At 42.1% G+C, this 27,306-nt stretch overlaps 1 protein-coding gene and 1 non-coding gene across 3 annotated transcripts; both read left to right on the top strand.

The window, feature by feature from the left end:
* Positions 1-1,602: 1,602 nt before the first annotated feature.
* Positions 1,603-21,561, top strand: SRI (sorcin). 2 transcript variants are annotated; one of them, XM_070424208.1, is made up of 8 exons: positions 1,603-1,700; positions 9,727-9,810; positions 11,824-11,893; positions 15,879-15,922; positions 16,665-16,812; positions 16,995-17,108; positions 18,089-18,147; positions 20,442-21,561. In XM_070424208.1, the coding sequence occupies exons 1-8, from the start codon at positions 1,695-1,697 to the stop codon at positions 20,466-20,468; spliced, it is 552 nt and encodes a 183-aa protein (XP_070280309.1). In that variant the 5' UTR covers positions 1,603-1,694; the 3' UTR covers positions 20,469-21,561. The 2 variants fall into 2 exon arrangements, with proteins under 2 accessions (XP_070280309.1, XP_070280308.1); XM_070424207.1 differs by lacking the exon at positions 1,603-1,700 and adding an exon at positions 8,344-8,697.
* Positions 6,941-7,080, top strand: LOC139017156 (U4 spliceosomal RNA). Its single transcript, XR_011472810.1, has one exon. It is a non-coding gene; the product is annotated as a U4 spliceosomal RNA (small nuclear RNA).
* Positions 21,562-27,306: the final 5,745 nt, after the last annotated feature.

Raw genomic sequence — 27,306 nt, 5'->3', positions numbered from 1 at the left:
CTGAGCTGTGAAGCAGGGACTTTCAACAGTCACAGAAGCACAAGAAACTTAAGGGCCTATGGTAGCTGCTTCCAGAACCCGGAAGAACAGAAACAGAAAGGAGCATTCAGAGGCCATTAAGATAAACTTGTGAATTTTTATCTCGATGTGCTTAAAAATCTCATTTCATGCAACCTTTGGTTTGCCAGTCCATATCAAGCACACCGCCTGAGCCCAGATAGAGATCTCTAAGTCCCTGAGTTCCACTGACACGCTCTGCCCTTTAGGCTGCAGCCAGGGGTGTGCTGGTAAATGTTTAACAACTGGCTCTCCAAGGGGGAAAAGAACACCTTACATGGGCATATAATACACATGAGTGCTATATATTTTACTGATATAAAGAATATGTTGCACACAATTGATAAATAGTAATAAAATATACAGTACTTTTATTGTCAATTTCATATAGACAACTGACTCTCACAGAAGGCTTTTGCTGCTTTTTGACAAATTTTTTTATACAAAGCCAACCTATGGTTGGACTTCAACCGTGATTTCATGAAAGCAGTTGCATCCCAATCCACTAACACTTTCCCAATAAATGTATTATTAAATCTGATGTGTGGTTTAAACTATTACTCAGTCTCAAAAAGTATTTTCAATATACTAAAACTTATTTCCACTTCAGAACTACTGATTGCAATGATTTTTTTTCCAGCTTTTTGCATAATTGCAGGGATTGGAACATTGTTTAATTCTATATTGTCTGCAAAAATCCTGAAAGTCATTCAAATCAACTTCATATTAAAATTAAGCTTAAATGATAGAATTTTTCATAAATGATTATGGTGAAATTAGTTCTTCATAAAGACCAGTAAATGGTCCTAATAAGTCAAAATAATTTTGAATTCCAGAGGAATGTTTCCTTAACAGTTTGTGTAATTCGTAATGCAATAGCTACAGACACAGCACACTTTTCATTTTAATCTACATTATTAACATCTTCTCTAACATGTCAACTCCAAGTCTAAAATAGAAAAGCAACACAACAATAAGTTAATTTCTTGTTTGTAAGTACAAGTTGATTTCCTTGATATTAATATTCCCACCGTGGCCGATTTCAAGCTACTAACATGATTATGACTGGGCCTGGACTTGGGAATTAATGTCCAGAAGTACCCCATTACATAGTAAGTGCAGAAAAATAATTAAGACGTGTGCATTTTGAATATTTACTTCCTTCGATTTCAGAAAGTTAAAAAATTTAATTTGTAATATTGACAGTGTTTAACAATGGGCTGGTAAAATTCCTGAAAATTGGCTCTTACTAGCCAACTCACACACAGCACTGGCGCAGGGCACAGCTCTGTAAGTCCTCGGAAGTGTCTGGTAGAGGTGATAATTCTAATACAATGTCAAATATTGAGCTGCATGTGCATTTAATACTGTTGCTATTGGCTCCTGGCTGCTTTAGCTAAGGTAATGCTTTCTGATACTGAAAGGTGCATATTTCAGAGAAGGCCTCTCTGGAGCCAATGGGAAAGCTGCCTACACTGCTGAATGTGTTCATAGTTGGTTACTGTTGCCAGGGACCAAGAGGGCAATGTGATTAATCTGCTATTACAGTCTATACTTCCAGATCCTTCTGTCTGGCCACCCCACAAGGACACCCTCCTCAGAAGCACCAGCTTCTACCTCTAAGACCTCACCTTAAGATGCAGGTAATGTAATGTTACACAGTTCTAATTCCGCTGTTAAAAATAGAAAAGTTCTTAATCTGCGCCATTCTATTAACTCTTTTTTTTTTCAGGCTGAGAATATCTGTCAAGTTTTTTTTATAAAATACCTTTTGGTGGCAAGAATTTAAGAATGAAGTGTAGAAATTAACAAATATGGTAAAGAAAATTATTTAGTAATGGAAAAATATATTCTTAATATTGAGATTTGAAAAAGTATACAGAAATGACGATTGGGTTATTGAAACTATTAGTATATCTTTGACTGGCTTATTTCACTTAGCATAATACTCTCCAGGTTCAACCTGGAAAGGTAAACTTTCCTTCTTTTCTTATGGCTGAGTAGTATTCCATTGTGTAAATGTGCCACAGCTATTTTATCCACTCCCCTACTAATGGGTACTTGGGCTGCTTCTAAATCTTGGCTACTGTAGACAACACTGCAATGAAAATAGGGGTGCATATATTCTTTCAAATTAGTGTTTCGGATTTCTTTTGATATATTCCCAGAAGTAGACTTGCTGGGTCATAGGCAGTTTCATTTTTAATTTTTTGAGGAAACTTCATGCTGCTTTCCACAGTGGCTGCACCAATCTGCATTCCTACCAACAGTGCACGAGGGTTCCTGTTCTCCACATCCTCACCAACAGTTGTTGCTTGTGGATTTATTGATGATAGCCATTCTGCTAGTACCATACGATTTCACTTATATGTGGAATATAATGCGTAAAACAAACCTAGTGGAGAAAGACTCAAGGGTACAGAAAACAGACTGATGGCTGTCAGAGGGGAGGGGATTGGGGGCTCAGTGAGAAGGGATTAAGCAAAGAAAAAAAAGAAAGACTGGTGGACAGAGGCAACAGTATGGTGATTGCCAGAGGGAACGAGGATGAGGGGGTAGAGGAGGGTAAAGGGGGGATAAATGGTGATAGAAGGAGACTTGACTTGGGGTCGTAAACACACAATACAATATATAGATGAGATATTACAGAATTATATTCCTGAAGTCTATGTAATTTTATTAGCCAATGTCACCCAGTAAATTCAATATAAAAATAAAGAAAGAAACTATTAGTATAGATGCATAGAATATTAAGCTCTCTATATAGCTTCAGCTTCCTACAGAATTAGGTGCCCCCAAATTTCTTTCATTTGCCAAGAGAAAAGCTTCCTCTGTATTTCCTTTTTCTCTGAGAAAGTTTGATCTAATTTAAAGTTATCCATCCATTTTAATAAAATGGATACAAATTGTTTCCTAGAACAGTAATTCTAAAGCATGTAATGTAATTGAAGATAAAATATCTATAGCTCTTCTGGTAATATGTTTTAGATGGAGATAGTTAAATTGATTCTCCCATATAAAGTCTTAGATACTTGACAGACCATTTCTCTAATATATTAACTACAAATATAATATACTCCCATGTACATACACACACACACACATATATTCTCCAAAATCTGTTTCCGGGTTACTCTTGATCATCCATCTAGCTAAAAGTTTCACTAAGGGAAGGAATGGGTCAGAAGGAACCTATTCAGTAGCCATGTCGCTATTTAAATTTCTATTAAAAATTTAGTTCCTCACTTCAGATGCTCTACAGACATGTAATTAGTGACTACTGTTTTAGATGACACAGATATGGAATATTTCCAGTATGGCAGAAAGTTCTATTGGACAGCTGTGGCTCATCATTTATTATTATCAACAGGAACCAGTTAAACACTTTACACACAATTAGGCTAGCGTAACATACACGTTAGAGTTTTTAAAAAAAACAAAAAAAACTTGAGACTTCAATCTGGTAAATGTTATTACACATTTCTACCAGAGATGTTAGACCTGTGATTAATTCACCTGCAGGAAATGGTGAAACAACTGTAGTTACTTACAGTAGCTAGACTACTTCTTCCACCACTTCTCTGAGCAAGGAAGTTCAGCAAGGATACTACTACACATAGTATTTTATATTAACTTTCTTCCAGGGACAAAGAGAGTGTCCACACTGCCTTTCTCTTGAAAACATGTGGATGGATTGGGGAGGGTATACCACAAAAGAACGAGAGCCTGTCTGAGAGGCATAGTCAAATGATGCCACCAACTTTAACAGGAAGAGTGAAATATTTACATCAGGCTAGGCCCGCTTGAGCCCATCATTTGCCTTCTCCCAGGCTCAGTTCCCTCATCTTCTTCATAAAACAACATGATTGGGGAAGACAGACAGAATGGCTTCTGTGGTCCCAATGATTTCCCAAAATGACTATGATCCACCCCCTAGCTATACACCTATAGCTCTTGTCCTCACCCATGCTGCTGCCACGACCCTCAATCATGGTGGCATGGCTGCGTAACCCTTGCAGTTGTTTGCTATGATTTAGTAAATCGTTAGGACACATAAAAACAGTATTCTGGCTCCCCAGAATGTCCATGCCAGTCAGGAATCCCTATTTTTAACTAGCGTGTGCCGCTTGAGTGTTCCGTCGCTGAGTTTCTTTAAACGACTTGAGGATTGCAGTGTCCATACCTCAGATTCTGGGATATGAAGGTATAAGGATAAAAATGAGTTCTTATTCCATGGAGTTTTTTATTTGGTTCAAAATTAAAATAGACATAAGGAGTGGACTCTTCCTCTAGGCTATACTTGAGAATGAAGAACATGAGTATCACTCTTTGATGATGGCTGATACTTATGAGCTTGGGAGAGTTTTTCTATCTCTAGCATTTTTTTTTTCTGCAGCCTCTCTTTTGCCCTAATTCCTGAGAAAGCAGTACAATGATAAAAAAAATAAGAACTTAAATAAAAAAAAAAAATAAGAACTTGGCTTCATATCTTTATAGTTTGCTTATATTTTAAAACACCCCTGCTTCAGAGTTAGGTAGGTCAAGGGTCAAAGACCTGGTGTGTAACTTGCAGAAAGTTACTTAAGCCTCAATTTCCTCATCTATAAAATGTGGGTAACCACATCTCCTTTGGAAGGTATGTTCTTTTAGTGCAATACCATAAGGAAGTCTCTAGTACAATACTTGGCACACGCCCAGAACTTAGTCAAGTGGCTTCTTTCTCTCACTCTCCACCTTGTCCATTCATGTCCATTTGAATATCCAAACCATAAAAGTAAATTCATCTCTTGTCGAGTTCTTAGTGAGTATTTTTTCCTGAAATGAATACTGAGCCCATGAATAGAGATATCCATGTCACCTGGATAAACGTTTAAAAGCTGGCTTTGCGTCAGCTTTGTCATTGTCCCTGCCCTCTGGCTACTGTTACTGCATAGGGTGAGGCAACAGGCCCAGGTTTCACAGTGTTCTTCTGGGGAAGACTCTGAAGAAGCCATTCTGCACACAGGAGCCTATCCCAGGGAAGTCATCATTCCTCAGGGTGAGTCAGCCACTGCTACCCACAAGCTTTATCTTAAAACCAGAATCCTGGAGGGCTTTTTAGCAGTGGTTGGCTAACTACTATCCAAAGGCCAAATCTGGCCCACTTCCTGTTTTGTACCAGAGTGCTAAGAAAAATACTACATATTTGAATAGTAGAAAAAAATAAAGACTAATATTTCATGACATATGAAAACTGTATGAAATTCAAATTTTGGTGTCCGTATACAAAGTTGTTGTTGGAATACAGCCACACCCATTCGTTTGTATATTATCTATGGATGCCACAATGGCTGAATTCAGTAGTCGCTACAGAGGCCATAAGGCCCACAAAGTGATGTATTTACTGCTCGGCCCCGTACAAAGTTTACTGCCCGCAGGTGTAGAGCACAGACTCCAGCCTCAGACAGCCTGGCAGCATAGTTCAGCTCCGTGTTGATTTCACATAGTTCAGCTCCGTGTTGCTACCACTTGGGCAAGCTCTCTCAGCTCTTCAACCAAGGATGATAATAGCATCTATCTCAGGTGACTTTATGAGAACTAAGCAAATATGTAAAGTGCTTAGAAGAGGATCTGGTACATATTAAATCTGTCTGTTGTTGGTATTATTAGTTACTACAGGGTGGTGTTTTTTTTTTTTTCATAAACTGAAGTAGCAGCAACAGCTTACCAATTTGCTATCAACAATTGTAAAATTTTCATTTGCAGCACCCCAGTAAATAAATTCTTTAGCAATGGGACAGTAGAAAGAAGTCTAAAGTCAACTGAAATAACAATTAGCATAATTGCTTATCCACAAAGCTAATTCTGCATTACGTACAGATATTTTATATTCTATATCCTTCTTTCGAACTTGAGCCTTACAAGAGCTTATATTCAACTTTGAGTTTAGCCCTCACCATCTATCTATTCCTTATAACTATTTCTAGTTACCTCTTTCTGAAGAAACAGACATCAAAACAGAGGCCAAGGAACAGAATAAAGAGCAGAGGAGTACATTCACACATATACTGTCAACTGATCTTGGACAGGAGTGGCAAAAATACACAATGGAAAAAAGGATTGTCTCTTCAACAAATGGTGCTGGGAAAACTAGATAACCATATGCAAAAGAATGAAATTACACCCTTATTTTACACCATATGCATAAATCAGCTCAAAATGAACTAGACACATAAATGTAAGGCCTACAACTGTAAAACTCCCAGAAGAAAACATAGGGGGAAAGCTTCATGACATTGGCCTTGGCAGTGGCTTCATAACTATGACACATAAAGCGCAGGCAACAAAATGAAAATAAACAAGTGGGACTACATCAAATTTAAAAGTTTCGGCACAGCAAAGGAAACAGAATGAAAAGGCAACCCATGGAATGGGAAAAAAATATTTGCAAACCATATATCTGATAAGGAGTTAGTCTCCCAAATATATAAGGAACACCTGCAACTCAACAGAAGTAAAACTAATAGACTGATTTTAAAAATGGTGGGAATGTGGAATGGTGCAGTCACTATACCATACAATATGGAAGTTCCTCAAAAATTGAAAGTAAAACTATCATATGTTCCAGTAATTCCACAATGGATCCAGCCTTAAAAAAAAAGAAAATCCTGTCATATGCTACAACATGGATAAACTTCAAGGATGCTATGCTAAGTGAAATAAGCTAATCATAAAAGGACAAATACTGCATGATTCCAATTATATGAGAAAGGAGATTCCTATTATATAATTAAAGTAGAAAGTAGAAAGGGGCTGGAGTTAGAAATGTGCAATAAGTGGGTGTGGAACAATGAGGAGATGTTCAATGGGTGTAGAGTTTCAGTCATGCAAGATAAAAGGTTCTAGCTTTGGCAGTGGCAGTATCATAGCCAGTGGGGTTTATCTGAGGTGCAATTATTACTAATTGAAAACTTTTTCCAATACACCGCAGTGACGACTTGAAATATAGTCAACATTGGCAATTTTTGACAGTCTCTATGGATACTCAACTAACTAAATAAATGAAAGGGTCCTAAAGAATTGGTGCATATAGTTAACAATATTCTTCTATACAATTAAAATTTTGTTAAGAGGGTAGATGTCATGTTAAGTGTTCTTACCACACACACACACACACACACACACACAAAAGTAGGGGGAAAAAACATCACTGAGGCCAACGGACTCATAAAATGCCTAATCTACCTCACTGTTTGCTATGGCATTTGAAAACAGTAATCTACTTTCTGAATCAAACACAAAACATGTAATAATATAGTTTATTTGATATGGAGAACAGGGACTATTAGAATTTTTTTCTCATAATTCAGGACTTTCATTGTTGGAGTTTGGGTATCCAAAAAGAGGGTTGGAGGGAATTTCAACAGAAGAGGAAAACAAGGACCCTAGTGAAAAACCGCCCAGGAACTGGGCATGGAGGAACCCTGTCCACAGGGGTGAACAAGCACAGAACCCCACTCCGCAGAGGTTCCCAGTTGTTCAATGTTGGTGACTCTCCATTTTTCTGTGCAACCTCCACAGCAAATACTGTGAATCTTGCTCATGAATGCATTTCAAAAACGTAAAAAAACAAACAAACAAAAAAAACACACAGAAAACATTCTGCCAAAAACATTCAACCAAACTTCAGACTGTTCAACTGGGTGAAAAAGAAAAAACGTGTGAAGTAAAGAAAACCATTTTCCGAATCACCTAAGAGAAGTTCCAATCTCGCACCTTCCTGAATATTTTTCCCAGCACACTCTTGGCTTGCTCTAAAACTTTTCTTGTATAAATAGTAGCTGAGTCATTTTGGAGAGAGGGTTTATTTTGCCTGATTCATCCAGACACTAATTCAAACTCATTTTCTATGGAAGATCTGGGTCTGGCAGCCCCGCCCAGCACCTGCCCTCGGTCCTCCCCAGGCCGTGTCCTGCTACGCCCAGCTTAACCCCAGGTGACAAGGTCCCCTGGCGAGGAAACACGCCGACGGTTTTTCATCCGTGAAATGTGCACCGCACGCCAAACGCTCCCCTGCCCCCAGTTCCTGAAGTTTATCCCTGTTTTTGCAAGGGCGCTTTCATATTTCGATCTTTCCACGACGCCTCCTTCCCCACAAGCTCCTAAGAGCTGCCCTGATGTATTCAGCGCCTCCCCGCGAGGCCGCACTCTGCTGAGAGCCGGCCCGCCCTTCCAATAAAGTTGCTGAACATTTTTAAAAAGTCAAAAAGCAGCCGAATAGGAAGGAAAAAAGAATTCCCGGGGCCCTGTATTGATGTTGGGATGTACCATTGGTGCCGCAGGGAGGAAGGTGCCGGGTGTGAATTACTTGGCGGGTCTGAAGTCACTTACCGGACCTCTGATGACGCGCGGCCTGAGCGTCTGACCCTGAAAGTCCGGGGCGGGCGCGGGCGGGGGGCCGAGGCCGCGGCGGATCCCGTGCGCACGGCGGCTCCAGGGCGCGTCCCCCCGCCGCGTGGTGCGACCCGGGGCGGGCCGGCGGTGACCGGCAGCGCGCGGGGCGGCGGCGGCGCAGTCTGCACCATGGCTTATCCTGGGCACCCTGGCCACCCTGGGCACCCCGGGCACCCCGGCGCCGGCGGCGGGTACTACCCGGGTGGGGTAAGTGCAGCCCGCGCGACCCTTGGGCACCGGGGACGCCAGAGACCACACTTGGCGACTTGGCTGGGGCGGCTCCCGGCGCCTCCCGCCCCGGCTTCTCCCTGCCCGCTGCCTCGCCCGGCCCTTTCGGCCTGTTTCTCGGGCTCCCTCCTCCTCTCCGTCCCCTCCGTCTCCCCGCGGGCGGCTGCGCGGGGCCACGGCGCGGGTGGATCGCGACCCCAGAAGCCCACCCTGGGACTCTCTGATACGGGGCGTGAACTTGTGCAGATGGGGTGTTGGCTTCCTCCCCCTCCCTCTGTGTTTTCCCTAAGAGCTACAGCCATTTTAACCTAGAATGGACCAGAGACCTGCTTCTTCCTTTAAAAGAAAGTGGGGAAAACTGGTCAGGAAAGATCGCTCGAGTCAAAGGCCCCCTGGAGGAGGGCCCCCTCGCCCCGCGTCCGGGATGCGCGTTGTCCTGGGAACTGTTTCCAAGACAGAGTGTTCCCTCCCGGGCAAATAGCCCGACCCAGACACACCTTACCCCTTCCTGGCTACACCTGTCCCCAGACTCTTTGAAAATGCCATGACACGCTATAAAAATAAATTTAAGTTTGCTTTTAAATTGCTTGCCTAGGTTGCATTGACTTCAGTGACCTGAAGTTTAAAAGGGGGGTTTCAGTTGCTTCGCTTACGCCGATGTCACGTCAGGACAATTCGTTTTGGTCCAAGCCTCCAGTTTGTAAATCCTACTGGAGCGAGCATGGAAGGAAGGGGGTAGAGAAAAAAAACAAAACGCACAGCTCAGTGAATTATCACAAAAAGAATGTGTAGACACACCCAAATAAATATCACCCAGATCCAGAAACAGAACATGAGGCAGGTAATATTCTTAATCTCCGTTTTATAGAAGAGGAACTTGAGGTGGGGAGGTAAAGGATGGGGAGGGCGGGCCATCGCTTGGCTTTGCACAAAGGCACCCAGTGGGGAAGGAATGAGACTTGGTTCAGTGGAATAAATGATACTGCATTTGTGTTTTCTGTTTTACAGTATGGAGGGGCCCCGGGAGGGCCAACGTTTCCCGGACAAACGCAGGATCCGCTGTATGGTTACTTTGCAGCAGTAGCTGGACAGGTTAGCTTTTCCCTTTAATATTAAGAATCATCAGACTCTACATTTGTTTTAGTCTTTGTTGTAGGGGCCAGTAAAACGACCTTTCCTCTGGAAAAGAATCCCTTTGCTTCTGCCGAAGAAAAAAAGAGGGGGAAATGCTTAGTTACTTATTTCCGAATATTCAGAACAAATTAGGACAAAATGTTCCTGGTGTTGACCTTAGTTCATTTCAAAACTAAACTTGTGATTGAATTAGGGTCCAATTGAACACAAGAGGGGATTATTAATACCCTTGGAGATCTGTGAGGTAGAAAGATGTCTTTACACCTGAGTTGTCAGGGTCCACGGTGGCTTCCAGAGAAGAAACTGCCAATCTGGTGACCATAAACCCCTGTTTATACAACTTAAAGGCATGATGTACTAGTAGACTTCTACAGCCAGATTCTAATGGATACTTTCTTTGGGTTGAGCTTGATTGTTAACCAGTTACCCCCTTTAGGAAATAGGTATTTATGGTAAAAAAAAAAACCACCAGCTTCAAAATAAGAAAGGTACTACTCTCTTCTTACTATCAGGAAGTTAATCTTGTGAACAGTTTAGTTTCACTTTGATGGAGGTGCTGTTACTAGGTCAGCCTTCTATGTCCTTATTAGGAGCTGTGGCCTGTTTACCCAAGAGCTTTCACTTCTCTGAATTCTGAGTGGTGTGACAGGAGGTGGTGGGCATTGAGGGAGGTCACTTCCCCGGCTCAGGTGGTCACTGTGTATGGTCAATATGCTGTAGGTGTAACCCAGATATGTCCCGAGGCATTTGCTCATATAAATTCAACTTAGCTTCGTTTTGATCAAAAGCTAGAAGCAACACAGTCTTAATGTGGGAATGCCGTAGAAAGTGTGGGATAACAGCCTAAGACCAGGTTTTAGAACAGCACTCTAAGAAATTCAGTTTGAGAAACTGAGTGGAAAATTGAGTCTAAAACTGAAAGAGCTTCCCTTGAAGTATCTCCTTAATCTGTTAATGATCTGTATCTTTGAAACCACAAGACACAGCAAAGCTCAAGACTCACATTCTTAGATGGCCTGTGCCTCCAGCCCTGTAAGTGACCCCACCTGCTTAGCTTTCACAGCCTGGCTGGTATCAGCATATCCTTGGCCTTTCCAATTATTGACCCTGCTCCCCACTTAGAACTTATATGGACTTGAGGAATTAGGTGTTTTATTTTTAAATCCCTAAAAATAATATATACCTGGCTCAGGCCTAGGCTAGCCAATGAATAGGCCCGGGGAGCCCGTTTCTCCCAGATATATATAGTTATGATCCGAAGACACCATTCACCACACTATCAGCAAAGTGAACAGGAAGTTCTCTCTCTGAACCATGTCTTTCATTTGTTGATGTCAGCTGTGTGCCCTGCTTTCCCCTCCCCCAAAAAAGCTAGAATAAGAATTTAAGCAACTACATAGATTATTTTATTTTAAAATGCTTAACTCTGGCACTTTCCTAGCTCAGAGAGAGACAAGAGAAGTACAAGTCAGAAACTCGTTGTATTCTTTCATTTGAAAATATCAAGTATCAATGGAAGAAACAGAATTCACCCCGGTGTTTTATTAAGAGGGGAACCTTACACTTGAGAGTGTTTATGCCAAATCTAATTCAGGAATTTAGAGGAAATGATGAAAAGATATTGGTAATAATAAAGTATAGGTGTTAGCAGCTTCCTGACTGTGTTAATTCTTGTGTAATATTTAAAATAGAGTCTGAAAGTGATATTAAGAAATGCATTTTTTTGTTGTTGATATGGCCCTAATTATCCATTGGTGGAAGAGTTGCCTTTATTTCATCATACAATTATTTTTGGAAGTAGGATGAAGAAAAGAATGCCTATTTTTGAAATGTATTTCTTTTAAAAAATTTCATGTATGATAATACTTATTTTCTTGGTTATCATTGCTACATTGAATACTGAAAGTAAACAGAGAACTGGATGGTACAGATGACTATGGTGATTTCTCTTCCTATTTTTGTTTTCAAAAGGATGGACAAATAGATGCTGATGAATTGCAGAAATGCCTGACAGAGTCGGGCATCGCCGGAGGATACAAACGTAAGTTGCCAGTCCCAGAGTTTCTCTAGACTTGCTCTTGGGGTTCCTATTTTAGCTGTCGCTTATGATGACAGCCTTCAAGGAAAGTGAGCTTTCCCGATCCGGCAACATTTAGAATTTCAAAAGCGAAATTTGGTTTTATTTCCAAGTGTGAATCTGAATGCAGTTCTTAATAAATCATTCCACACTGCCTGCCAATTTAGTGGGTTTCTTAGGTTTGGATTCTCATATTTGGGTTCGCAGGAACCATGCGAAGCAGAAACAGTTTACATGGTCTCCTTCACAGGGGGTGAGTTAAAGTGCTGAAGTGAAATCGTCCAGCTTAGGTGTCTTTAATGACAGGAGAATGTCCCTCCTATAGAAAAGTTTCATAAGAGTTTATTTAAGCCAAAATGCTGAGGACATGTCCAAAGCAAAATCTCAACAAATTGAGAAAATGCTCGAGGGAATGTCAGTTTTGCAGTTCCTCTTATGTATTTTGAATCAAGGGAGCAAATGTAAGAAAGGTACATGAAATCCATTGGTGGTAGGTTAAGGAGGCGGGAGAAAGCAAAGTGGGGAAATCTCTAGGGTTGGGTAAAAGGCAACATGGAAAAGCACATGGTTTTACATTGGTGAGTACAGGATAGTTAATAATGAACATTCAGAGCACCTAGAGCTGGTATGTGGGGAGTTAGGTAACAATGAGGGGTGCTGTGCTGCCGGAGGCTGAGCCTTCCATGGCTGGGGAAAGAAAATTACTCTGACATTTCAAAGGCATGTTATCCTAGATCAGTGATGGCGAACCTTTTGAGCTCGGCGTATCAGCATTTTGAAAAACCCTAACTTAACTCTGGTGCCGTGTCACATATAGAATTTTTTTGATCTTTGCAACCATAGTAAAACAAAGACTTATATTTTTGATATTTATTTTATATATTTAAATGCCATTTAACAAAGAAAAATCAACCAAAAAAGTGAGTTCGCGTGTCACCTCTGACACGCGTGTCATAGGTTCGCCATCACTGTCCTAGATGCATCACAGTGGACTGGGCTCACTTAGTGTAAAGATTAACCTTTGCTAAGGAAGATACAGGCCTGGGACGGGATTACCCCCCGTGGCTTGCCCAGGTAGGAATTTATGACCAGACCATCCTGTGCGGTTACTTTCGGTCACTGAGTGTGCCGGGCCTGCCATGTGGCTCCCGATAGCTGGTGATGGTCCCTTTCTCGTTCACAACAGCTAGCATCTACTATTTGCCAAGAGCTTACTTTGTCCCGAGCCTGGTGGCACTCGGGACTTTGAGTGGTTTGGTCCCCTAGTGGCCTGCCTGCACTCCTGGCTCTGAGTGCGGGTCCTGTCGTCCACCCTTAGTCTTCAGGGAGCCAGGGCTGCATTCCTGGTCTCAGCATGCTGCTGGCAACACTAATATTTGGCATGACATTCCCAGGTCTTGCCTCTTTCCACTTCAGAGAATGTGTTTGGGCTAAGACATTCCCTTCCTAACTTCTAACTCTAACCACGAGTCCTCCTTTTCCCTCCTCCGCTGTTCCTCACAGACTGGCTCTGCTGCCTTATGACTTAGCACTCACACCACTGTCCTGCCCTTTGAGCCCTGCCTCCAGCTGCAGATAGGGAACCATTGCAAAGAGGCTGCCTCCTTAACGGATGGGGGTGTGTGTGTTCTCACCCCCCCACATGCCTCCTTTCAGATCAGCTCTGGACCCTGACAGATACCCAGGGCACACAATAGTGCCCTGACTGAGGTGCTGTAGCTGCCCACTTCTTTGCCTGTTGTTCACTGAGGCAGAACATCCAATCAAAGCCCCCACTGCCTGGGAAACTGTACATTAAAATTCCCAAACGAAAATTCACGCCTGAGGATTTGTAGTGGCATTTTTTTTACCGTTTGACATGGCACATTTACTAGTTGGCTCTCTATTTAGACTATTTGCATTTCTGGTTTCATCCTTTGTTTCATATGACTTCAGGATCCTATTAATATTTCCTAGTTGGGGGAATTAACACAAAGGAGGGAGCTTTTACATTTCTGCCATTTAACCTGGTCCTACACCTACACAAAAGAAGCACTTTCTAGATGACGGCATTTTTTTTTTAATTGTAGGCAGTACATGCACATTGTTACCCGTTAACTTCAAGCAGCTGAGGCTAGTGAGCAGACAGTCTAATGACAGGGTTTAGCAAGGCGAGCCCTGTCGCAGCGCACGCTGTTGTTATTCTACACTCGCTCTGTAGAGGAGGTGTGGTAGATTTAAATCTGACTAACGAAGTGGCTTGCTCATCCTGGGAGAGCAGTCCTTGTAAAAATCTCATCTGAGAAAGTCACACTTCAGGGTGTGGCTTTAGAGAGGACATTGCCTGAGTCATCAGGACCATGTGAGCTCTGGAGAAGGTATTTCCTGAGTCACCGGGACCACGTGATGAGCTTCATGTGCTCATTTCATCTGGTGGTGGGGGCTGTACCGAACCAGAGCCATCCTACGTGACAGCTGTCGGACCGAGTTTTGTAATACAGGAATTACACATGCACGGGTCTCTTAAACCCAGCTTCCAGACCGAAACGGCACAGGGGGGGGCGAGGGGGTCTACTCCAGCCCAGGACCTACAGGCACCTTTGTAACCTGATAATAGGAAGCAGCCATACCTAGAGGTGGTGGAGTTGATGAGGGCAGTTGCTCATCTGTAAGATAGTCATTCAGCTTCTGTTTTTGCCTTGCGTGCAGTTGTTCCTCTGAGCAGCTGAGAAACAGCTGGAGGCAGGGCTCTCCTGTGAGGTCTGTTACACTGTGGGTTCCTCCTAGAAGAAAAGGTGTGTGAGCCATGCTAGTAAAATGAACTGGAGAAGGAGAGTCAAGGTACAATTACAGTGAAGATTATTTTGCAATTATGTAAAATAGAACTCGTAATAAAAGCTTTTTCTGAAGGGAAAATACAAGTAATATTGAGTGAGTTTCCTCACCCAAACTGATTAGACATCAGCATTCTAGTCCCTAGAACGGTCTGGAATGGGGGATTCTCTGTTCACTTTTGTTCACTGCCCATCGCATTCCCTCCCTTTGTAACCCTCACAAAAAATGACCAGATTTCTGTTCTTCCTGAAACAACTCTAACTTGTCACTCTCCTCCTCTAAAAACCTGGAGTAGCTCCATGGTGCCTAAAAATAAAAGCTAAACAGTTTATCAGGAATTCAAGGTAGGGTAGCCTCATGGAAAGGTACCTACTTCCTCCCACTTCCTTTGCCTGCCCCGGACTTCCCTGCGTCTTTGCTTATGCTGGCCCCTAGCTCTACTTGGCTGTCACCAAGTGTCCCCCATCTTTCTGTCATTCAAGGTTTGGCCTAAATGCTGCTGCTTCTACAAAGTCTCTCTTACTAGGAAGGAGCATCTAAGTCCTCATTGCATCTTACTCCAGAGCGCTCTTATTTAACACAATTCTCGCAAGCGTGTTTATCTGGTTCCATATATAATCTTACTGAGTATGAACAGAGGTCAGGCTATTTGAGGTAGGAGGCTGCCATTCAGAGCCTCACTTTAAATTTAGGGAAAAGAAAGAAAAATATGATTAGACAAAGAACTAGTAAACCAGCTGTTTATAGTCAAGTATGAGCAGCAAGAAAGCACCCTTACCTTCCTACTCACAGTGGTGGGTGTAATACTAGTACATTGTGGTTCCTTATGGTGAATTGAACTCACTCTATTACAGTATCAAAGGTAAGAAGGTACATAATATTTTTAAAAGACTATACTATGGAAAACTTTAAGCCTATTCAAGAGAGAGATAATTATACATCGAACTTCTATGTACCCATCACTCAGCTTCAACAGTTATCACTGTATGGCCATTCTCGTTTCAACTCTAACACTGCCCCGTTTCTTGGGAAGCAAAAGTGTGTAAATCGTATTCCCAGTTAATTTGAAGGTATCTAATGCAATGTGAATTTTTGAAATTGTATTAATAGGTATGTACTTTCCTTGATTTAACAGCTTTTAACCTGGAGACTTGTCGGCTTATGGTTTCGATGCTGGATGTATCCTTTACCTGGATTGCTGTTTGGAGTATTTTTTTCTTGTCAAAAAAAAATTCCTCCCTAAAGGGATTCTTCTAAGAATTAATACCTTGTGAACACAGTGAGAAATGACCAATTTTTTTTTAAATCCTTAGCTTTTAAGGTGGAAATTGGAGAAAGGAAAGGAGCTTAGTAAGATGTTGGTTGTTCCAAAACTCAAGGAAGCAGCCGAGGAGAGCAGTGTAGAACTCGGAGTGTCAGGGGAGCTTTTTTGCTTCAGCAGTGATTGTTCTATGTGACTCGCACCTGACCTTCAACCCGTGGAATTTGCACAGCACAGTTGTTGGACTCAGTTTAGCAAGTGCTGGCCCTCCGGTGCCTTCCATCCCACCTCACTTGCTAAAGTGAAAACCATGGGTCTGGGAGGGCTTACCAAGGGAGCGTTAGGCCCCACGAGGGCCCCAGGACGGAAGGGTGAGTCGCGTAGCCTGGGGCATCCAGAAAGTGCAACCCGTTCCAGGAACAAGAGCGCTTTTTACTTGTAGCTCACAGTGACCATGCCATTTCCTTATAATCATATCACATAGATTATCTTTTCTCCCACAATGAAAAGGTGGACTCAGCTCTTTTCCCAGAGGCCCTGTAATGTTTTTAACCATTGTAGCAGAAAGAACATTGAATTTCCTTATCCTTGTTCTTTGATTTAATCATTAGAAAATATTGCCCTAAAAAAAGATGCTCTAAATCCTTAACTACAGTTCAGAGAGATCTGTCAGGCACCATGGGTTTCAGTGAATTTAAGGAACTCTGGTCTGTCCTGAATGGCTGGAGACAGCACTTCACCAGCTTTGACAGCGACAGGAGTGGCACGGTGGATCCTCAAGAATTGCAGAAGGCCCTGACAACAATGGGTGCGTATGGGGAGGGGTCATTTTTAAAAAAAAATTCTAAATCTGCTGCATGAAGGCAGTTTCTGTATTCTAGAAGTATTGTGTATTAATAGTACTCTCAGTCTTAAAATATTGTGCTTATTTTTTAATGATCTTTCTGTCATCCTTTAACCTTTTGGCTGGATGAATTTTCTTCCTTTCAGGATTTCGGTTGAGTCCCCAGGCCGTGAATTCAATTGCAAAACGATACAGCACCAATGGGAAGATCACCTTTGATGACTACATCGCCTGCTGTGTCAAGCTGCGAGCCCTGACAGGTGTGTTCTTTGAGACGGTGTCGTCACCATAGGTCAAGAAGACACGCATTGTTATGACATTTCATTTCTCAGTGCTTCTAAACTTTTATTGTCCTAATCTTTTTTTTTTCTAACTTAAGTGGCTTTTTAACATTTCTATTCAACTCATCTAGCAGAATTATTTTTTCAGATTTTTTTTTCAGATTTGTACATGAGCTGCCATTAAAAAAAATCCTGACAGAATTTTACTGAAATGTTCCAAAACATGACAGCCTAATTTTTTGACAGAGTATGAGCAGTATTCTGTGATTTCTCCCTAGTATGTGAAATATCTGAAAAGAGTGAATTACTCATTTGTAGTTCTCTTTCCTATTCCCTCCTGATGGAAAGTAATTTAAAATAGTGGTCATCTGTTCCAGGTGTATTTCTTAAATGATGAGACATCAATAATCTCTATACATTTCTATTCCCTCTATTCTTTTTTCTTCCTCTTGTACACCTTTTCTTGTTCCATTCCTTTTACTCTTTAATATCAGGTTGTAGAATGTTTATTCATCCTAACAAAAATTTGAGGGCAGATTTTCTAATGAAAGTAAATCCTTTTCAATAGGGCAGAGCTCAGGTGGAATATTTTATCACGGCCCGTTTTCCATAGTACGTTCACCACCTATTTCCTAATTAAACAACATCTAGGACATTAAGAACTTTGAAATCTGTGCTTTCATCAACATTAAGTAATGGCCTCAGAAGCTGCACAGCTTTTACTGACTTTGGGATAAAGTGTTTTCTTCCAGCTCCACATTGAAGGAGACAGATGGCCGACTTCTGCACATTGTATTACTTTGTTGTTTATTATTTTTGTTCATATTCATATAATTGGCTTCTTTGCTTTGGTTATTTTGGCTGGTTGTACAACTTATTGCAGTGTGAACCCAAAGCCAAAATAATTAACTATTGCGAGTTCATATAATATATTTTTAATTTACTGTCCTGTTTTACAGACAACTTTCGAAGACGGGACACTTCTCAGCAAGGTGTTGTGAATTTCCCCTACGATGATGTAAGTCTCAGTAAATTCAGAACTGAGTAGCTGCATAAGATGCACACCAAATGGGATGCCCTTTAAAGTTAACTGTTAGGAGCATCTTAAGCAGTGGTTCTCAACCTTCCTAATGCCGCGACCCTTTAATATAGTTCCTTGCCCTAACTGGTTTGGCTCAGTGGATAGAGCGTGGGCCTGCGGACTGAAAGGTCCCAGGTTCGATTCCGGTCAAGGGCATGTACCTTGGTTGCAGGCAAATCCCCAGTTGGGGGTGTGCAGAGGGCAGCTGATCGATGTTTCTCTCTCATCGATGTTTCTAACTCTCTATCCCTCTCCCTTCCTCTCTGTAAAAAATCAATAAAATATATTTAAAAAAAAGAAGAAAGAAAAAAAAAGAAAAATAATTTAAAAAATATATATATATAGTTCCTCATGTTGTGGTGACCCTCAATTTCATTGTTACAAATTGAACATAATTAAAGCATAGTGATTAATCACAAAAACAATATGTAATTATATATGTGTTTTCCGATGATCTTAGGCGACCCCTGTGAAAGGGTCGATCAACCCCCAAAGGGGTCGCGACCCATAGGTTGAGAACCACAGATTTTAAGGATGCCAGAGTAATCCAGGCTTCAGTGATCAGGAGTTATCATTCAGAATTTATCCATTTCATTTATTATTCATCTTACCCACAGAACACTGTTTGCTGTATATTAAAAAGGCCTGGGTCAAAGCCCAGCTTGTCCCGCTCTGGCTGGGTCACTCAGGCAGGTTTCTGCATTGCTCCGAGCCTGTGCGAGGGGAAAGGAGGAAGTAATACTTCTTCACCCGGCTATTGTGAGATTTCAATCAGAAATGTCCTTGAAATTATCGCTCAGCGTATCTGCTTTTGCCTTCTTCTCAGTCACTGAGAAGGAACTTTAAGAGCTCAAGACACTATGTGACACACCCATGTCCTTCATGGAGGACATCAGGCACAAGCTCAAGGGTTTACTAACCAGCCACACTAAATGAGGTAGGATCAGGCCATGTCACCAGCGTGAAGGTGACCGAGGGCCACCTTTGATTGCATTCATTGGATATACGTAACAAAGCAAGGGAGAGGTTTAGTTGTTTCACCATTTTTTGCTTGAAAGCCATTGATTTTTTAAAAAATTACTTTTAGGATAAAGTCACTGTGATAACTGAATAAACTAAATGTTGCTCTGTCACAAAATACAAAGATACACGTGAATTCGGCTCAGCAGCTGCTGCACTTAGGAGTACACTTTAAAAAGGCTTGTGTGTAAATATGTTTATTTTTTTCTGCTTAAAGATGTGTTCTCTTTCACGTGCAACTTCTCAGGTGACAGTCCCGTCACTGTTTCCGAAGGACAGGCAGCCTGTGGAGTGGAAAGTCACAGCCTTTGGCCTCAGATGGGGCCACTTAAGAGATACCTCAACATCTTGATCCTTAGTTTCCTTTTCCCTGAAACGGGGGCGGTCAGCTGGGCCTTGCAGGAATGCTGCAGAATTAGCAGTGCACAGTCCTCACTGGTGTTAGAAGAGTGAAAAAGAAAACTGATAAGAAGCCCAGTCTGCTGGTGTGTCGGAGCAAGCAAGCACTTCACAGCACATGCTGATGCTTCTGAACTGCAGAAGGGTCAGAGCTTCTGTTTCTGTGCACACACACACTCGCATGCTACCATTCCATTGACTGATTAAGCAGATTTGAAGGGAGTACACTGTTTAAAGGAGCTCCGTTAGAGTAATGGGGTAACCCTGTGCAGTTTGGAAGTCTCCACATGATACGAATGTGTAAACTGAACTGTTATTTCTATTTGTGAGTAGGAACCTTGGCCATGCCCATTTCTTGAGTCTTAGGTCGTCTTTGGAATTTAAATAATTCTATATACAGTGGAGTAAGATCTGATGTGAGCTTTGACATGAGAAACCCATTGGATTTTCTTTTTTAATCCTCACCTAAGGATGTTTATTGATTTTAGAGAGAGGGGGAGAGAGAGAGAGAAAGAGAGAGAAACATTGACCAGTTGCCTCCCGTACAACCAGGATCAGGCCTGTAAACTTTTGGTGTATGGGGACGACACTCCAACCCACTGAGCAACCCGGCCAGGGCACCCATTGGATTTTATATTAGACTGCTTTCCTCAAAAAAATGAGCCTTTCCATATGTCATTTACTTTTATTTTATAAAGGATTTTTAAAGATCCATAATTCAAACTAGAATACGAAATGTAAATTGCTTAAACATAAGTCAGAGTGTATAAGTTTAAGAGGTCTGCATTGTAATGCTGACTTTTCTCTTTCAGTTCATCCAGTGTGTCATGAGTATTTAAACCCAGAGGGCGCTGTGTGAACGGGATCGACATTCCAGCGGGAGCGCTCGCTCTTTGCTTGCCTTCAGTGACGCGTGTAAACTTGCTTCACCGCTTTTCCTTAACAGCTGTTGTAAAGGTTTATTACTTTATGTACATCTGACATCTTTGTTTTCAGTTTAGATAATAAACTCTTTGGAATTTTATTAATATAAGATCAGTTCTGTTACACCATTTAGAACTTCCTTGAGCCATTGTCATGTCTTATTTTCTTGTTAACCCTGTTTTATGTGAATTTAAGTGTGCAGAATGTTTAAGGCACATTATATACTTTTCACTGTAGGAGACTAAAACCTTTTCATCAGGCTGCAGCTGCTGTCATTCCTCCCCTAGAAGGGCTCTTGCATGTTATCGAAAGCTTTATGTATGGCGTATTCTTTTTTTGTTTTGTTTTGTTATTCCTCACCCGAGGATATTTTTACCATTGATTTTTAGAGAGAGTGGGAAGGAGGGGGAGAGACAGAGAGAGAGGAACATCGATGTGAGAAAGACATATCGATTGGTTGCCTCCCACACGTGTCCCGACAGGGCCGAGGAACGAACCTGCAGCCAAGGTAGGTGCCCTTGACCAGAATCAGAACCCAGAACCTTTTAGTCCTTGGGCCAACACTCTAACCTCTGAGCCAAACCAGCGAAGGCTGTGTGAAGTATTTTTATCCTGTAAAATGTTTTATACCTACAGTGATGCAAGAAAAACCATGGTAATCCATGTCAGGGTTCATCTTGGTAGAAATTTTAAGGCTTTAAGGTTTACAGATGTTTTGATTGATAGTCCTATGAACAGATGGGAACAGGAGTGATTATTTTCTGCCTCTTGAAAACCTATTGAATAATCTGAATGGCAAATACTGTCTCTCACCAAGACCTTCATCATCACCCATGTAGATTTTTGTTAACCATACTTAAAAACCTTGTACATTCTGAGCTTGACTATGTAAAAAAGAAAATTAACAGGAAAAAACTAAGGGAATATACGAAAATATGAGCTATGATTATTTTGGCTAACAGCATTCTAGGTGATTTAACTTCCTTTATACGTTTCAGTATTTTCCAAGCTTTCTATAATGTGTGTGCTTTCCCTTTAAAATCAGATGTTAATTTTTTTAAATATTGATACTTTCATTTTGATATGCCATGTGTTCACACTGACATTAAAAAAATATACACAACCAAAGGCCTGGAAATTGTGTTCCGCAATGTTGCTGCGCCTGCCACTGGGAGTCAGGATCGTGAGCTCATTTTCTTCCTTCCTGCTACTTTTCCAGATGTTCTCTGATCAGCAGGTATCACACTGGAGTGGAGGGCTTTTTAGAAAAAACCTTAAAGCATGTCCTTCTAAGTAAGTTCTGGATGCTAATGCTGCCTGTGCCTCTTCCTGTGGATGTGGTTTGACCACTTTAGGTCATCTCTGAGCCTCAGTTCCTACACCTTTGAACAGGGATTAGCTATTACCTCCTGGGGTTAATCTGATTCTGAAAAAGTATGTTGGTAGAATCAACACCAATAATGTTTCTATTTCTTAAATTTAAAGCTGGACTGGTTTGCTCTTTTTTTGCAAGAGAGCTTAATAGATAAAATAATAAACTTAGTCTAATTTCTCCCTGCCAGCAGAACACCTGTCTCATTCTGGGGCCCAACGTGACAGCTACCATCCTGATGCCAACCAATGAAAATCAAACATTTCTAAGCATCTTTAGCCGCATTTCAACTAGTTATTTTTTCAAATATTGCTAAATATATATATATATTAAATATATATATATGCTCATTTATACACGTTTATTCAGCCCCAACTTATTTATTTATATCAAGTAGTCACACCTGGGCAACATGTTAGACTGTGAGGCAGCTGATTTATACAGGGTGGGGCAAAAGGAGCTTTACAGCTGTTCGTATGGAAAATAACACAAGAATAAACTTTTGCATACTCACAATGTAAACCTACTTTTGCCCGGCCCTGTATTATGTGGTGAGTGTAGCTTTCACTCCAGAGATATTGTCTGAGGCAAAAAGCTTGGCTTGATCCTGAGCTGTCCAGAGGAGGGCCAGACAGCTCAGAGGACCAGGAGGCAGGGAGCACCCTCAGTCCCAGGCCTACTGTTTGCTTCAAACTCACCAGGATCCTCAGGAGAAGTCACAGTTTAAGGAAGGGTTGTTTTCTGGATGACTAAGGTGGTAAGGAAGGAGGCTCTTGCCGACTCAAGGTGATGGGCCATATTTGAAGCATCCGACTGCTTTGATGAGCCCCAAGGTGAGCTGCAGCTATCGTGGTTCTGAATTTGCCTTTGGTCAAGTGCGAAAGGACAAAACCATGTCTCTGAAATACTCGATTTGGTGTTAATTATTGATACCTTATAGCAACTCTCCGTATCTCTTCCACTTCTACTTTCACTATTTCTTTCCGAAAGCATGGAGCCTGGTCTTCAGCATGTCCCTGCATTAGACAGTTTCCTTCCCCTTGAGGAATTTGACGTATACATCTCCTTTCTTTAATTACAGCCAAAGTCTTCATTACTAGTGAATCTCGTGTTGCCTTACTTCTATTTTATGTTGGGTTCTGTGTCTCATCCATTATATACTTCCAGTGCAACCTCGCCCACTTCTTTACAACGGTCTCTTGGTCTGTTTTTCTGGTAAAGCTGTGAGGTCAAACCTGAATACTTCAGTTACGTGGAGAATTAAGTTCCTCCAGTCACCCCAACTCAAGATTTGATTTAATTTTGCAGATTTGTGCTTCAAGCGATTCCATGAGTTATGAAATATACCCTTTCCAAGTGCTTCCATAGGATGTGGCTACAGGAGGCCTGGTGCCTCTCTGGGGGCGACTGGCATGGACAGCACGCAGAAGTCTTACCTAACTGCTCACAGCTCTCACTCCCCCTGAGCCAAAGTGGAGGTCAGGCTCCACTTGTGCATGAAGTTCCAGGTGGTACCGTCCGTCACAGATGGCATGTGAGCTCAAACCTCTGCTCTTTCAGAACTAGGCTTTGCCTTCACTCAGCTGAGTGCGTCCCTGTTTCAGTGCACATCTGAATGAATATTTATATATGCCTAAAATATAAATACAAGAAATGGAGCTCTATGTAATCCCCATAAGTTTTTTTTTTTTTAGTTATAATACATGTACAAGCCCTTAATCCATTTTTCTCACATATTACTTTTTTCCTCAGCAGACTAAGAGCTAAAGGCAAGGGAAGTGCAAGTTCCAGGGTAAAGACTAGTGGGTGAGCACAGCCAGTGTGGCTCAGGAGTTGAGCATCGACCTATATGAACCAGGAGGTCATGGTTCGATTCCGAGTCAGGGCATATGCCCGGGGTTGCAGGCTTGATCCCCAGTGGGGGGCATGTAGGAGGCAGCCGATCAATGATTCTCTCTCATAATTGATGTTTCTCTCCCTCTCCCTCTGAAATCAATAATACATATTATATGTATATATAAAAATATAAAATGTATATATATATACTGGTGGGTGAAATTGCTGCTTGGCAGATGATGAAGCGGCAGGTGTAACAATTTTTCAGTCTATGAACTCGAACTTAAACAGCCTTCCGAGGCCCATCGCTTTAGAGTCTAACACAGGTGAGCTATTAAATAAGCCCACTGCCTGGGCTCTAGGTCAGGGTACGGAGCCGGGTCCTTGTTAGGGTCAGGGAGAAACTGCAAAAAGATGAGGCATAGCAGGTGGGTAGATGGAGGAGGCTCTGCCTGCTGCCCGGCTGAGGAAATCGTCCAGCAGACACATCCAGGCTCTCCTGAAGGACCACTGCATCTCTAAGCATGCTGACGGCCTCGTTTAGGACAGCGTGGAACAGAAAGAAAACCCCTTACCCGTATCCACACATAGCTTCTGAAAGACCAACAGTGGCTGGGAGGAAAACAGGACTACAGGGAGTTATGCATCAAAAGAACATTGATCTTTCATTGAAAGTCACTTTATTGATGTTACAATGAGAGTAACATAGAAAACCGTGGTCTCTTATTAGCTTCAGAAGGGAAGACTAATAAAATTGTGCCGGTGATTTGAACCTCAAGTTACAGTGACCTTTAAAAACAGCACGATTTTGTTAACTTACAATTTGAGAACAACCTTAGCACTGGAACAGCCATAAATCAAGTCACGCTTGCTCAGGAAAGCAGTTTGCCATACACATTCCAGTCGGTGTTTGCCAAAACCCAATAATTTTTAAATAGCCTAAGAATCTGAAGTGCAGAGAGGCAGAGAGGATAGAATGTGAAAACGAAGCCAATCTAAGTATATACACGATAACCTGGTTACCAAAAGGGAAACCAGCTATTTATTAACATTTCCCACCAAGTGGCATCCACTGTGGATGGGACATCACCGCTTGAAGACGACAGATGTGGAAAACACTAGCACAGACCTACCCTGGCTAACAGATAACCCACTATGTTTAGGGAGAACACAGTTCCTAAGAGAAGGTGTGCTAGGTGGAAGTCTCTTCCAGCAAGTGAAAAAAGCAGAGCATGCTCACGTATCCTGAATAAACCTATCATTAAGCACTTTTGAAGTTGGTCTAAAAAAAAAGTGCTCCATATAAAACAAAGCTCTTGGGTCCCTTTTACCCACTAAAAAGACTCTGGAATCACAGTTTGATTTTTGTACTGGATTGTGGGGGTTTTCATCAGGCAGTGATACACACGTATAATTTAGCAAAATCTCTTGGGTTATTACTGAGTACATGTATTCATATCAGCACTTTCTGTGTGGTGTTACTGGTATGACTTAGCACCGCTGTGTTTAAAGATTTGGAGCTATTTTCATTATTTTAGAGCTTGACATCAAAACACAAACCCACATCTGAAACTACATGTAGGCTAAGCCCTAAAGCAGGGGTCCTCAAACTTTTTAAACAGGGGGCCAGTTCACTGTCCCTCAGACCGTTGGAGGGCTGAACTATAGTTTAAAAAAAAACTATGAACAAATTCCTATGCACACTGCACATATCTTATTTTGAAGTAAAAAAACAAAACGGGAACAAATACAATATTTGTATTTGCATGTGGCCCGAGGGCCGTAGTTTGAGGACCCCTGTCCTAAAGTATAAGTAGATTAGTATTATATGTGTGTATGTGTGTGTCTTTTTACCTTGAGAGGAAAATCTCCTTTTCTTAGCAAACTCTGGAAACTTTATTAATGATTTTTAAGTGCATCATCTTAACAAGATTGTTAGTCTCATTGTATGCCTTTTTTTGTAAAAAAACAAAACAAAACAAAAAAAACCCACACGTTTTCCCTGATTTGGACTTTAAGGAGACCTAAAAACATGACATGATGATGCCCTTGGGCAAAACCTTGTCAGCCTTGAAGTGCCTCCAGCTACAAAGCAGGTGCTATGAACAATGCAGCAGCAGCAGTGACTGGCCCATCACTGGCTGGACCATGAAGTATTAAAAGCCAACACTCGGTAACACTGCAGAGCACACAGGCCTGTCTGTTGTAGGCACGCAGCACCTCTCCCCACCTCACCCCAACTGGCCATCCTGGGCCCATCTGCACGGTTAGCTCCTGAGCTGGGAGCGGATCTCCATTCTCCTCCTGTGCCAGCACCCCAAGGCTGGCTACATCGTATCTCCCCTCCATCCTGGAACACTGCACCCCATGCCCAGGTGCCCCGGGGAGAAGACTAAAGGTGCCTCTGCCCCCTATTCTACATCCCTCTGCTTCTCCCAAGTGCCAATTTAGGCCAAAAAAAGGGACTTACCTCCGTGACAGTGCAAGTTCCTAGTCAGGAGAAAAGGGCTGACAGCTACTGGGAGGGGAGCGACTTCGGAAGTAGGAGGGTCCAGGAGCATTTCTCAAACCCCACAGCGAGGATGCTTACTGTCTGTCGGGCTCTGGATATAAAGGACCCAAATACTAGGCAGGTTTTTGTTTTGTTTTAATGTGTTTTCTACTTATAAACCGAATCAGAAGATGCTCCATTCTGGGGACTCTGACAAAGCAATGAATAAGTGTGAACAGAAATAGTACGCCCTGCTGTCTGAGGTCCCGCTGGTCTCTGTTCACTCTGCTGCTGCAGGTATGCTGGGAAAACTCCTCTGTCGATTAAAAGCACCTGCCCGCAGAGCATATGCTATGAGCATGCGCCCACGGCTCCCAGCAGGTGTGGCTGCTCCCCCAACACACACACACACACACACACACACACACACACACACCAGGATGGGCAGGCTGGCCACCTCGCACTCCAATACACAGGGAAGCTATTTCTGAAAAGTCCTTCACTCTCCCCATGCGGGAGGAAAGTTGCATCCAAATTCAGAGCAGTCTTATCAAGTCAGAAAATATCTTGGGGGCAGGGGGACCTGAGCTCCAAACTAAGCCAGATTCTCTAGGAATGTGTGCTGCTTATATATTTTAAGTTAGTAGACTGAGAATGTGGGATTCATCTTGACTCCATTTAAGGAAAAAAAAGCAGCATGTGGGTGACAGATTTAGAGGAAAACATAGAAGTGAAAGGAGAAAGATCATTAGGAGCATAAAAAGTAGACATTATGTGACCAGTGTGGCAGTCAGAGGGTTTCATGGAAAATCCATGCCAACTTACCAACCTGTAGGCTGGCATTGAAATGTGCTGCCCACAGCGCGTCCAGGCAGTGGGGTCCTCATCAGGCTGTGGCAGCAGCCGTCTTCCCTCCCTTCACTCCTGCACCCCCTCACTCACTGCCGCACTGTTCTCCATATCCTCTGCCCGCTACTCCATATGCTTCCAAAAGCTCCCCTTTCCTTCAAGCAAAATGAAGTGAAAAAAAATCATCTTCTCTTTCAGTTAGAAT

The sequence above is a fragment of the Myotis yumanensis genome, unplaced genomic scaffold, assembly GCF_028538775.1.
Source record: "Myotis yumanensis isolate MYYU_CA2020_CCGP unplaced genomic scaffold, mMyoYum1.0.hap1 SCAF_9, whole genome shotgun sequence".
NCBI lineage: Eukaryota > Metazoa > Chordata > Mammalia > Chiroptera > Vespertilionidae > Myotis > Myotis yumanensis.
The sequence above is the reverse complement of the archived record's forward strand: the minus strand, read 5'-3'. Positions and strand labels throughout refer to the sequence as shown.